The 14,527-nt window shown below is 36.7% G+C and overlaps 1 protein-coding gene and 1 long non-coding RNA gene across 4 annotated transcripts in view; one reads left to right on the top strand and one right to left on the bottom strand.

Moving 5' to 3' along the window:
- The first annotated feature begins 1,519 nt into the window (after positions 1 to 1,519).
- Positions 1,520 to 14,527, top strand: part of LOC139116919 (uncharacterized) — a 66,637-nt gene continuing 53,629 nt past the window's right edge. The window contains exon 1 of one of the 2 annotated variants that reach the window (XR_011548420.1): positions 1,520 to 1,853. This is a non-coding gene — a long non-coding RNA (uncharacterized lncRNA). The remainder of the gene's footprint in view (positions 1,854 to 14,527) is intronic. The other variant, XR_011548421.1, reaches the window with a different exon arrangement.
- Positions 11,480 to 14,527, bottom strand: part of LOC139116918 (uncharacterized) — a 65,744-nt gene continuing 62,696 nt past the window's right edge. For both annotated transcript variants that reach the window (XM_070679645.1, XM_070679644.1), the window contains exon 10: positions 11,480 to 14,384. In XM_070679645.1, the coding sequence (XP_070535746.1) occupies positions 14,377 to 14,384 (8 nt within the window). In that variant the 3' untranslated portion in view covers positions 11,480 to 14,376. The remainder of the gene's footprint in view (positions 14,385 to 14,527) is intronic.

Below are 14,527 nucleotides of genomic sequence, written 5' to 3' on the forward strand. Positions count from 1 at the left end.
ACAGTAACGGGCAGTTTGAACAAACACTGAAACAATGGCGACCTTTCAGTACTCGGGCCTTTATCGTTCCATTCTACTGGATGAGGGTTGAGCTGGATGCAACGGAGTCTACAAACACTGAAATAGTGTTGCAGCCAGCTTTGCCGAAACAATGAAGAAAACAAACACAATGTTAAACCCCCACCAGCTGTATCTTTTTGCATTATTTTTATGATTCGATTTTACTTTCAAAGTAAAATAAGTTCAGTGAGATTCAAAATGTACTCATTGGGGGTGTGCATACAATATTATGAACTACCTACTGGGATGCATGTGCAATTTTGAATATTTAAGCTAAAAACTAAATGATTGCCCATTCATAAAATGGCCACCCCATGTGAGTAAGCTAAAACAGTCGACAAGGTGTGTAACTGCATTGGAATCTTCACAGGAACAGCACAGAGTAATCCAAAGCAATACAGAAGGCTGAAAGTTTTCCACCGTGGCATTGTATATCCTTAGTGAATTGAATTTTTAAAAAACAGAGAAAAATAGTACTATGTGGGTCAACAAATTTCAAAAGTTACATGTACAGCTAGTTGTGCTTTAACACTATTACAAATAGAAATATTAATTTACCGAAAAAAAACCCCAAAAATAAACTTACGTTAAACATTCGTCTTTTTTCTCTGTGTTTGTTTTTTTACCTGGCTGGCTGGTACGTATTTAGAAAACCCAAGGGTGGCAAACAAAGAACTTTCTTTAAATGGCCTCATTGATTCTGCCACGGATTTTTTTCTAAATCAAAAGTGTCCAGAGTGTGTCAGAAAAGACCCATTACTTTCAGAAATTTGGGACAATATGTCAAAATGTGGGCCAATGTCTCCAAAACTCAGCCTGGCTGCAGCACTGAACTGAAATTATTTCCAGCACGTGCAAGCGGTAACATTTGACCAGATATTGATAAAGCAATTAAGGGCAAGTTACGTGGACTCAAGGTTATGAAAAAGACTGAAGACAAAAAGGCCAATAAAAATGGAGGCTGCACACTCACTCGTAAAGTCCGTCGTTTTGGTGGGCGCTGTTGTACTGCCTTCGAAATGTCCATAACTCGGCTCCAACGGATCGGATGAATATTCCTCAATTCTTGTCGTTGATGTTTTCTCGGGTGTGCTGTTAACGATAGCCTGGACCCGCAAAGCTGATGATATCAGTACGACCAAGATCAAGGCAAAAGCAATCACGTTACGCGCCATCGTTAGGCGTGCTCCGACCAAGTAATGTCGACTCAAAATTTCCTCAGGCCTGAGCAATTAGCGGAACAGAAATAAGGTCGCTCATTGCACTTCGTATAAAAGTTTAACAGCAATCTTCGGTTTTTGTCCTGATATTCAAAATTGTCGCTGTTGGTCCGGTTTTGTTGCCTGTGACATTAGGTGCACTGGACGACAAACTGATTATATTGTCCGGAAATAGCGCAAGGGATTTTGGGGAGCAATAATTTTGGGGCTGAGTAATAACTTTTGTCATATAAATATTGCTCAGCAAGCCAATTGTCCGTTTGAATCCCGCCCTCTTTTATCATGTGCATGCGTCCGACAAGTGGTTGTACTGGAGTGCCTGTACATTCGTTGATTCCCTGTCCGTTAAAGATGTGTTATTTCAGGTCTGGCGACTTCTTTAGCCATATTTAGAACTGGTGTCTGCGAATTTTATTTTCGATTTCCGTACTTCAAATTGTGAAACTGTCACCGCCAGCCATATTCATGGAAGAAGACAGCATGTGACCCAGCCAAAAGCGTCCGGCATGTTTGTGAATCTGACCTTGGCAATGGAAAGGGAGAGCTGTTTTCTTCAAAAGTGAGAGTGATGAGGTAAGATAAAGTTGTGATCATCGGACAAGAATCACTATCATAACTCTGCCGTGAATCATTACCCTCCGTCTTTCTAGAGATTTGAGCCCTGTATGTGTGGAACGGCAGTAAGCAAACAACTGCTCTCATTTTGTATTTGTTACTCGAACTTTATGCTCAGCCTCTCTCGTTTATCCAAGTCGAAACGCGCGAACGCTTTCACAAGAAAATATACGATGTGGTATAGGAATACCTTTCAAATCCCCTTCTTGTCGTGATTCCATGGTGCTAGAGCCTAGCACTTAGATGCCCATAGCACTGTCGATCGACACTAAAAGGAGAAGTGACTCAGGGAGGTCGGCGCCTAGCCCTGCGTACGATGCTGTGTGTTCCGCTAGCGCTACAGCTAATCGCCCCACAGTGAGCGGGGCGATTAGCTGTAGCGGAACACACAGCTTCGTACGCAGGGCTAGTCGGCGCCATATTTAGGGAATAACATGATGCAAATATTCTGAAAGAATATCTCTCTCTCTCTCTCTCTCTCTCTCTCTCTCTCTCTCTCTCTCTCTCTCTCTCTCTCTCTCTCTCTCTCTCTCTCCGACCATGGTAGAAAAGTACGCAAAAATCCTGCAAATTGGTGGATATTACGAATATAAAACGCATACACTGTATGTATATGTGATCGTAGACAGTAGAGGTTCCCCCTCTACTGTCTATGACGTGATTAACGACACCTTACCACTTCTGTATATGCAAGTAAACTTTACAGTGCACGGGCAATGCGCGGAACTAAAACAGTTAGCCTAACGTGGCCTGCAAAACGTCTTGATCATTGTGTCGACCATAGTAAAAGCATCTCTATGGGATGCGCTACGCCTGTGCAATTAATAATTGCTACAAAGCTGATGTCATTATGGGTAAATAAACAACAGTAAACGTAAAGGATCCTAAATTAAACGGAAAGTCTGAGAGACGCAGAAAATGTCCGCTTTATCGCAGATGTTGACGCTATTGGACTATCATTCAAACAGGGTTTGCATGATTTACATATAACTTAGGATTTATTGTTGATAAAAGGGGTATATATTTGGCCTGTGTCAATATTGTCTGAAACTGTAGCTCTGAAAAGTATAGTGAGCGACATCAAAATGATTGCTGTCTTGTTTGGCGCGTACTTAACCCTTGGTCGGCTAGGGATGGGTCATTTTTATATCATGGGAGGGGGTCTGGAAGATTTAAAAGAAAAGATTCCTGCAAGACACCAATGGGGAAAATTATCCAAGGATGGCTTGCCGTAAAGACGGATAGCCGATGCAAAGGCGTGAGGTCAATCCGAAGTTCAATTTTCCCATTTTCGGCGCGGTCTTCGGAAGCAATGTATTTGAAAATATCAAATTTTCATTGCCCCTTCAGCCGCCTTGCGATCACACAGCCATATTGTCTGTTTTACATTTAATCGACATTATTAGGGGAACGGTAGATTATCAGCTCTGCCGTAATCGATGCAGATTTTGCTGATCAAAGACAGCTCGTCAGAAAGTTTCAGTATTGGGTGCACAAGCCCTTTGGGTTATCGTGACTTGCCTTAAAGCAAATACTGAAAGATTTAGCCCATGCGATTTCTTGTGGTGTGGTTTCAAATGTTAGTGCAAATATTGTCTGATATCACTGGTCCGATGATTTTCAAATTTTGGTTCCGTTTCTCAGGTGGCATACTATGATAAAATGTACGCATGTCGGCATTGTTTCATTTTTTCTTCAAAAAACTTCAAATGTGAAACCGCTTGTCTACTATACTTCTAAATTCGGTTGCATATAGTTTTACCCGTTTAAGGGTTCTCAAAAAATGATGTAAGTAACATGTGTAGATATTAAGACCAATGTTTTCTTTATTTTGTCTGCGCAGAACTTCATCTCGGAACTGCTCTGAAACAGCCAATGACAGATTTAAAATGAGTTTATAATGGATTGCTTGAATTATTATACTCCAATTCTATTGTCATTAACTTTTTAACCGAAGGACTCATCATATATATATATATATATATATATATAATATATATATATATATATATTATATATATATATATGTGTGTGTGTGTGTGTGTGTGTGTGTGTGTAGATATATATATATGTGTGTAGATATATATATATATATATATATATATATATATATATATATATATATATATTATATCACTCATTTATTGTAAAACACTTTTACTTCATGAGAACTTTGAAAATTGGCAATTGATATAAAATCCTCTCGGAGGGACTACAATGAAAGTTGACAGGATTCACCAAGCTAAAAGTAAAATAACGGTCAGTTGATTCTTATCTTCAATCTTCGAGACACCCAATATTATAGGAAATGGTTTGCCCCTTAGAGGATACGAAGCTTATAATGGTCGAGCGAGTTGAGTGGGAATAACAAACGCGCTCATAAGCCTGACTTTGAAAAACGCTAACAACCTGATAACACCAAGGGGGTTCCCCTCCTCCACTTCAATGATAAGACCAAATATAAACGGTATGGTTTTCTGTCGAAAAGAAATGCGTCTTAATGGACGAAAAATACTCCGAGGAAAAGTCAGTTGCGATGACCCAAGCAAGACGACAAATTTTGGTTCATGAATGCAATACAGGTGTATCGTCGAACAAAGATTTGCTATAGACCATGGAGGGGATATCAGTTTGACTACGGTCCCTCCAAGAGGGGGTTGTTCATTGACAAAGACCTATTTAACGCACCACCGGACGTCTTTCGGTACAAAAGCATTCCACGCAAACAAAACCGTTAGCCGATGATCGAACGGTCCTCGAGATTTCATACACGAGTAAACTGCATTGCAGACTTTTGGCTTTCGTTGTCTCCATGCTTCACCAGCAAATAACACGCGGCTTCATGGAAGAAATGTCTTTTAAAAACAAAACTGAGGCGGTAAATCACCTGATGTATACGTGTGATAAGGGTGTTCCATCAAGTAATATACTTTGGGAGATGTGTTTGAACGCCCTCCATCCAGTACACCAGCAGGTCAGGAAAATCTTTATGTTATATTCTATTTTCTATGGTGAGATTTCAATATTTGATTTACTTACTGTGTCATGCTTCATATATCTCGGTCACTACCTGAAGTTTACTCGAGTAAACAGTGAATGGACAATAAATCATGTTGCTCTCTCTCGATCTCTCTCGGCAGTTGCTCTGTACAAATCGAATAGAAAATATGTCAATGCTGTCTTCTTAATTGAACTTTTAACCATTACTCTTCAGAATCTTCTTCGTAATTTTTGTTGAGATGCACGTGTCTACACTGAACACTCTAAGTCTTTTTTTATTGCTCGGCGGAAACTTTTTAAGTGTCGTGGTAGCTATCAATTTATAACTGGTTAACACTGCATGAATGTGAAATGATAAGTTTGGCAGACTCTGTTATTGATGATTTATTAAAAACCTCGCTCAAACTTTGATTCCGATACGACATTTCATGCAAAGAAAGCTTTCATGCAACACACAAATTGGTGGAGCAACCTTGGGTGAGCACATATTTATCTAAATAATTAATAGACGCACAGCTCGAGGTTCAGGTTTTCACTTGTGAAACTTTGTTTGTCAAAGGATCGTTTCAGGTGCGGCCAACGAAGCCGTTCAAGTAACCTCTTGACAAGGTCACGTTTGGACAGGTCACATCAGGTTTCTATAATAGTTTCCATTTATCACCATGGAAACGGACTTTTTGAACTTGTTAAGCTGATACTCCCTTTCATCAAACCGAGACTGCTAGTTTTCTTTTTCAAATCACGATGATAATTCTCGTGCGAGTGGTTCTACCCTTGAGAATGGAATACCAGTGTTCATAAAGTGAGCATGCGTGGCAACCAAATTTATGGTCAAAGAAAAAATTTATCAGGCGTAGTAAAGCGATATAAATTGTCAGGATCGATACACTTCTTACAATGAGACTACATGTTACAATTAGACATGAACGAAAGTTGGACAAATATGATCTTTCTGCCAGGGATAACTCTTTTGAATGTTTGTCAATGATTTGGTGATAATATCAAGTAAGCTAAAATATCTCGGGCATTCTGGCACCTTGACTTTCCTGTTATACATGACAATGTGTGTTGACAGGGTACGATCAAATCTAGCTTTCGGCGACGTTGGACAGGTACTATTTATAGCAAGGAGTCGGGTCCCACAGCTGAAATATGAAGGCCGACCTCGACATAATTGTGTCGAGAACTGAGTGCGTTTAGCATTTGCAATACTTTGCTGAAACAAGTAATCGTTGATGACACAGTCCCAAACTTGTTAACGGGTACTTTGGTTACAAGTCCTCTTCATTAATTGGGTCTGTGATTACAAATGTTGGGATACAGATGGGGCTTATTGAACGAGAATTAGTTCCATGATGCTGAAAACGTAAAACCAAATTCGACTGACATCCTAATTACAAAACGGTCATTAAATGAGTCAATAATTAATCGACAGGATGTTGCAAAACATTTTTGCATCCTATTATTACACTGACAAGATTATCATCTGTACCACATTTCATAAAGTTTGATGCAGTGCTTCTGGACATTCACCCTATAAACATAAACTAATTATGCATTCGCAAATTAGCAATTAATTTATTAACAATACTGCTAAGTGTCATTGAATTGTATTAAAACACTGTGAGATCAGCATCTGTACCAAGTTTCATCAAATTTGATGCAGTATTTCTGGACAATTATCACTCTAATTAGGAAAATTCATTAAATATGCAATTTAAAAATTAATTAACATGGCACTGATAAATGTCTTTATCCAGTGTTAAAGCAATGTGAGCTCAATAATACATCTGTATCAAGTTTCATGAAATTTGATGTATATTTCTTGACATCAGCTTAATTACGAAAATTCATTATTATACAAATTAGAATTTAATTGACATGATAGATGATACTGCTACATATCACGAACAAATTGATGTGTATAATTATGACATAGGCCAATGTATTGTACCAACTTTGAATCATATTGGTTGAAATATGTAAACATATTTCAAAACATAAAATATTGTTACAAAATGGCCACCAGGTAGCCATATTGTATCAGATTGTGAAACTAATTGACATTCATATGTATGACATAGGTAAATGTCCAACTTTGATTAAAATCAGTTATACGTGTCCATGTTACGGCTTCAGATATGAAAAAAATTGTAACAAAATGGCCACTGCAGGCAGCCATATTGGATTGTATACTGAAACAAATTGACGTAGATATGTATGACATAGGTCAATATCCTTTTACCAACTTTGAATAAAATCAGTCGAAACATGTCTGAGTTATGGCTCTGGACATGAAAAAATCGTAACAAAATGGCCGCCATGCGGTCGTATTGGATCGGATCGTGAAACAAATCAATGTGCATATGTACTACATAGGTCGTCTTTGTACAATAGACATCAAATCAGGTCCAATAATCGTTATCATTCAAGGTAAACTGTGAAATTTACCAGGTCCAAGGAACATATAGATGATGACAAAGGCAATGGGGCCATCTTGAACCACGAAATAGTGGTGGTACCAGGTGTCCGGAATGGGTAAGCGTACCCTGCCAGCTAGCCGCACCCGTCAAGATTGACCCAAAGCGACAAATCCATTGTTATTTGGTGAATTCACCAAATTACTTTTGTGAGTCAAAATTTGGTATGCTGTCACTCATCATTTGAGAAACAGACAGGTCATATTTTGATACAACATCTCCGTATCTACCGTAGAACTTCTTAAATGATTTCACTAATCTACTTTCTGAGAATCCTTGCCTCACTAACTTGTGTCTCACTCGAAAGTCTTCATATGAATGGCATGCTCTACTGTATCTAAGGAGTTGTGAAATATACACACCATAAGCTGGAGATGATGGTATATTGCTCGACAAAAAGGGAAAGTTTATGATTTCAAAATTGAAATCGTCTCTTTTGTCATACAGCTTAGTATATAGTGTATTATGTCTAATTTCAAACAATACATCTAGGTATGATGCCGAGTCCACACTTTCAGTTGTTTCTTTTATTTCTAAATCATCTGGGTAGATGTGGTGTAGATAATTGGATATACCAGGATTGTTTAAACTGATGAGATCATCAATATATCTGTGGGTGTTGTTAAATCGCTTGGCAATCCTTTTACACCCAGATTTCTGAAGTGATTGCATGAACTCTGCTTCATACGAATACAAAAATAAGTCTGCAAGAAGTGGGGCGCAGTTTGTGCCCATGAATGAATGTGCATATGTATGATATAAGGAGTAATCCTTGTACCAAGTTTGAATGAAGTCGCTCCAGGCATCTCTGAGAAATTTGCATGGACAGACGGACACATGCACTTACAGATGCACATCTAAAAAATCTTAAGGTCTTATTGGCAATCGCAAAATCCTTCGTTAATGCCCTGATGACGGACAGAGAAATAATTGATAATTTTTGTTGAGCAACAAAAAGGCTTAATGAGGCACAAAAATTCAATACTGACAATGAGGATACTATACTTAGCACTTTACCGAAGTAAGTGATAATATATTAGTATCAGGCGCGGCTTTCGTCAGACAGACGTACGGACAGACAACATAAAGGAATCTGGTGGTCTCATCGTTTATTTAACAGCTACGGCTCCGAGAGGTCCTCGTAAAACATCAATTTAGCTCCAACTCTTCACATATGTAGAGCCACTGGAGTTAGTGGTATTTGCAGGAAAGAAGATGAGCGTCCATCTGTCTGTCTGTATGTCAATTAATGCCCAACTATATCACCTTAACATAGAACTTTTTGTATTTAGCTTGTCGACGTATCATCATTTGTAAATTTGACTTCATTCTTATGCATGCTAAAATATGCATATATAATTTTTTGGGTCAGACTGTCTCATATTTGGGTCAAAAAATCTTTTTCTCTGAAATCAGGCAACTGATATTCATAACATTTTACTTCATGCTTCCTAGAAATGGACTTATTCAGATTTGTTCAAATGATGATAACTTTGTACATGTTGAAATATTGTTTCACCAAAGTTTTACTGATAAACTCACTTGTCGCATAGCTTTTTATTTGATCAGGTTTTTTTAAGGAAGGCATTAGGCTGGTGTGTCTGAATGTTGAAATTTGAAAATGGGATTTTTTACCAATACCATGAAAGTGTTTGAGTAAAAAATGACAGTGCAGTGAAATATGTAAAGAGAGACTTGCAGTGAAATATGTACAGAGAGACTTGTAGCAGCCTTTTTGAAATCAAATTGATGTCATTATCCAGACACAAGAAAACATAGGGCCAAAGTCCCTGAAGCTACTATAGACATTGATACAAAATTAAGCATTTCCTGACTGTATGAAATTATCTCAATTAGGTCATCCTAGGGACATGTAAACCAAATATTAAAGCTGTCTGACCAGCGGTTTTGAAAAAACAAGCGACTCAACAGTTGACAGAGCTCTGCTGTGTTATGTAGAGAATAACCTTTTGTGACACATGTATTGATGATGAAGTTGGATATCTTTGATAGCTCATTTCAGGATGGCCTGACCAAAACTGGAAAAAATCCAGTAAAAATACAGATTTGCATATTTCATCAGACTATACTAATAGCAAATAAATGAGAGTTAATTACATTCTAATTATAGTAAACAAGACTTGCTTAAATCAAGATTTACGTCATAAAAAAATAGCATATCTGTCAGGTTATAAAGATTCTTCAGCCGGTTATCTTTTAATATCAGTATTTTTCATCCTATTAACCAAGCACATTTTAACTTTCAAATTAACATTGTATGTAAGTTCTGTTGAATAAGTTGAGACTGTACGTACTCAGAGAAAGCACACTGAAGAGACAAATGTTTGAAACTTAAGAAGTTCAAGGTCATCAAACGCATTATAAGGAATCATGTTACACTTTCATTGCACTGTTTACACCGATTGCATAATTGCTATAAATAGCACATAAGGAATCTTACAGTGCAGCTTTACCATAAAACCCTATCACTTTGACCACTCTTTTAATTGACCAATCTATTTTTTTCCTCAAAAAGTAATCTTATTTTATCCTTATCAAGTCAACCATAAATGGAAATTAGAACTTTCTCTATCTCTATTTATTTGACCACCCTATCATGACAAACTATTATGAGCAATTTCTTTTAGATAACATAAATGGTGGTTCAGAATATATTAAAGTTGGGATTCAGGAAAGTTGCCTTTACATGTTTTAATCCTCCAAGATGGTAAGCATTTCACTATGAACTGTCAAAAAAATTTGAACTTTCTGATAATTCCACTCTAAAATTATTTTGGCTTTGATGATTTCCTAATTATTTCAATTATTTAAAATTGTATTAATTATTTTTTTCTGGGTGAATTGATAGGGTTTATACAGTACAAGAATTACATACAATGTAAGTCAAATTTTGACCAAAAATGACAAAAGAATTCCTTAAAAATACACATTTGCATATTTCATCACAATTTGAACAAATCTAAGTTGGGTTATCCCTAGGGACCTGTATACCAAATAACAAAGCTGTCTGACCAGCAGTTATGAAGAAGAAGATTTTTTACCAAAAACACCTTTTTTGGCATTAATTTGCCTATTTTCAACAATATCAAAAAATTAAAAAAAATAGTTTCTCAAAATCATATTTTTCATCTACACAACAAATATCAAATCAGTTAGTACTGCGGTTCTCAAGATATTTGAGTGGACGGACGCCTCACAAACGGACATACATACATACATACATACAGACTGACGACGGACGGATACCCATCCCAATAGCTTCTATAGACTATAGTCTATAGTAGCTAAAAAGGCACAAAGGCAGTTTATCGGATCTTCTGTGTTAGTGCATGACAGTTGGGGGGTGGATGAGATTGCCAATATTTGACAAAAACCCTTTCTTTTGTATAGCAAAGTGGGGACCACTGATTTATGTAAACTCCTACAAATTCTAAGACTGTTAAACATAAAAATGCCAGGCAGAGCATGGGTGTATTAATGGATATGCAAATAAGTCAGTCTTTGTGTGCTGTTCATCACATAGCGGTATCAAGTTTGCAAAGAAACTAGTCTGAGGTGTGTCTATGTGTATCTGGCTCTCCAGATCACAAAGAATGTGCCTAACATTTCTGTCCAGTGGATTTATTGTAATGATCATATAATCTGATTTGCATACCATATGTGAATCATAAAATGGTTCTGATAGCAAATTCAGCAGAAAGCCAAGCAATCAGTGTAACACAAGTGGCTAGGGCTGTATAAATTAAAGTTAAAACGAGATATATAGCTCAATGGTTGCCATAGTTCAATTCACTGACACTCACATTCCAAATTCAGATGCCATTCATGTGTTCACAGTCCTTGCTACATGAATGAAACCATTATCACCTTCTGCAAATAATTAATCAAGGCCGTTCATGATTCAGTTTTATGTCTAGCTTCTTTCTCTAAATGTTGCCCGATCTTTAACTTATTCTGAAATTACCATAACACGTGCATACACTCGATTTCATTTTCGCCAAACTAACTTACACAAATTGCTGACGTTCTCAACTTGCAAAAATTCAAAAGGAAAGTATCCCAGAATAATCACGCAAATAATCATTCTAGATTTCTCTTATTTATATTTATTGCAACAAAACAAAAAACAAAAGCAGGTACAAGACTCAGACTTTGGTGCATTTGTGCAGTCTACTATAGCGAGTCAACAAAGCAGTAGTTTCATCAGTGCTGTACTCGTGGCAATAAACTGTATTTGCATAGCTGGTCAGCTTGTTTCTCTGAACCAATGCGTGAGAAGTACATCACTTGTGAATCACATGTGGTGACAGCTGGCCACGTAAAACACCATCAACTACCACTCTGTATCACAATGTGACACACACGCACCTTCTGACTACCAACGTCTGCCAATGAACAGACGGCATGCCCTTCCACAATCCTTGAGGTACAAACCAAATTCACTAATTTATATTCAATGTCAAAGGAAATTTACAGGTTCTTGTGAAACACAAAAGGAACAAGTAAATTAGAATATATAATTTCTAGATAATCTAATATTTAAATATCTTCTTACAATATCTTCAATTCTATAATATAATTTCAAAAAAAAAATTTCAAAGAAATAATCACCAAAATATATATTTTGAAATACAAATTTAATGATACAGTGTGCATTACAGATCAAATTATTTCTTTGGGAAAGAAAGTATGCCTATGAAATGATAGAAAAAAATTGCAATTTTAATATTTTCATTTCAGAATTGAAGAAGCGTGAAATTTGTTGGATAACAAGGAAGAATTGGCTGTCCCTATTTGATTGTGTGTCAGTTACTGAAGGAAGTCCATGTGCATAAGCCCTCAACTCTTTAATTCTTCATGACTATACGGAAGTATTGGTAACCTTTCAAGGAATCACTTGATTTTGAAATTCAATCAGAGTGAAAGAAAAACACGACTTCAGATTTTCCACATTTTGATAGCAAGAAAACTGTAAGCTGGAAAAAATTGTGGTTTTTGACCCCAAGTGGTGGAAATGTTAACATCAACATTGAACTACAGGCTTCTATGCTTACTGAGGTGTTCCAAATTTTCACATGGGATGGATTTTGACATCCTTGAATGACATTATTAAAAATATTATTTTCTGAACAAAAATGAGTTCGCTCAATCTTGCCAATAACTGGTGTCAGATGCAACAGTGGACTACTGGTAGCATCACAAATTCAGCACAGAATATATAATCTACGATAAATTAAAACAGTCTGATACGTGATTCCACTCAAAATTGTATGCCAAGGTCACCACTGCACAAGGACGAAATGTACCGCCGTACTTAAACCAGATACGCATACTGGATGGAGAAGTGATGTTAGATTTTAATCAGTCATGATGTTTGCCAGCTGAGATACAGTACACTTGTCTTGGCAGTTCAAGGATCAACCCTTTGTTTGTCGTCATGTATCAATGTCAGTTTCAAAATATAATGCAACACTTATTGGGGCCGTGTTGTAATATACATTGTAGAAAGAACGTGCAGCCATGAATTTCTGTTGAGAACTCTGTTAGATATTTATTAGTACACAAATGAACATATATTTCTTTCAAACTTCAAGTCAAATGATATGCAAAAAATATCTGCAGTCTGTTTGTACATGGTAGGACTAAGACTGACAAAATGACGCCAAAGGTACAATAAAAAAATATCTAAACAGCCCAGCTGCAAGTACAGAAAAATGCAACAGCAGTAGCTATTGTTTGAAAAGGGGTCATAACACTGCATATTTCAACCTTCTGAAGTAGGCTGAATTTATAGCCCAGACTGCCGTCATTTTCATGTGGCGATCGATATAAAATATATATCTCCTTTGTGAAATACATTGTACACTGTAACATTCTTGAAATTTATTCCGACTATGAGAATTCTGAAGTTGCTGTTCGGTGTACAGCTTCAGACATGCATTTGTGTAACTGTGAGCTTCAAAGAACCATCTAGTGTCAAACAGAAATTTCTTGTGGTAGTTCAGAGTCGATATCACTGACAAAGATTTTTAAACTCACAAACGAAATTTACGAAAACCTCTGAAACCACAGACCTAATATTGTTAAATTCAGAAATTCCATTTTCTAAAATATTTCTCTGCACTGTCAGATTTGATAACCAATTTCCAGGATTACTACAGTGTTGACAATGTAAAATACAAGTCAGCTTTCAGGAAATTGTAATCTTTACTTATGTGTCAACAAACAACTTTCAAAATCGCAAATAACACAAATTTAATAGTTTGGTAAGACTGGATAATTTTTGGCAAAAATATTACATTTGTTGTCAATTTTGCTTCGTGTTTATTAAAATACCAGTTATATTTTGTAAAAGATGGTCAGACTCGGGACTGAAAATATTCATTTTTTAAATATCAAGTGATATTCTGAAAGTTGGAAAACAAATAGCCTAAAAGTTGAAGAATTTGGGTGATGCTTTGCGACAATCAAGTTTGCAAGCATACGCAATGTTAACCCTTTGAGTGCTATAATTTTTCCGACCAAAATGTTAGTGTAATATTTTACCAATTTTTATGAATTTTTCAGTAAGTTTTTAGATAATTTTGGACCAAATGGTCATCACATTTCACTGGCAACTGTTTTATCTCAAATTTTTAAAAGAAGTCTGAAAAAAATTGACTGGGGTATATTTCATAAAGGCAAAACAAAGTGACTTTGTCACTCAAAGGGTTAAGAAAGAGAAAAAACTAAGGGAACACGTGAATTGCATGTATATCACGTAACTGTGTTTCGGTAACAGGATCTTGTTAACGACCAGAGGTAAACAAGACCGTGGGAGGGCTTGGAATGCCCTGAAGTAGAATAGTTTCCTTGTTACTTCACAAACACTCTGTTGTTCAGGCGGTATGCAGGCAGTTTCCAAAGTGTAAGGTGGATTACTATTGAGGCTCCGGCTACTGCAGGTCAAATATAGTGCTTGCCCAGTTCAGATATCCAGGCTACACTCCTAAAACATGGGAATGAAAAAAATGGATTGGTAACAAAGTTGAAATGTTGCGTACTAATTCATTTGTATGTAAAAAATAACGGTCAGTTAGCTACAGTACATATCCTTTGATAAATAATATACATATGCTTTTATTCCCAGTG

Source organism: Ptychodera flava, chromosome 18 (genome assembly GCF_041260155.1).
Source record: "Ptychodera flava strain L36383 chromosome 18, AS_Pfla_20210202, whole genome shotgun sequence".
In the NCBI taxonomy this organism is placed as follows: domain Eukaryota; kingdom Metazoa; phylum Hemichordata; class Enteropneusta; family Ptychoderidae; genus Ptychodera; species Ptychodera flava.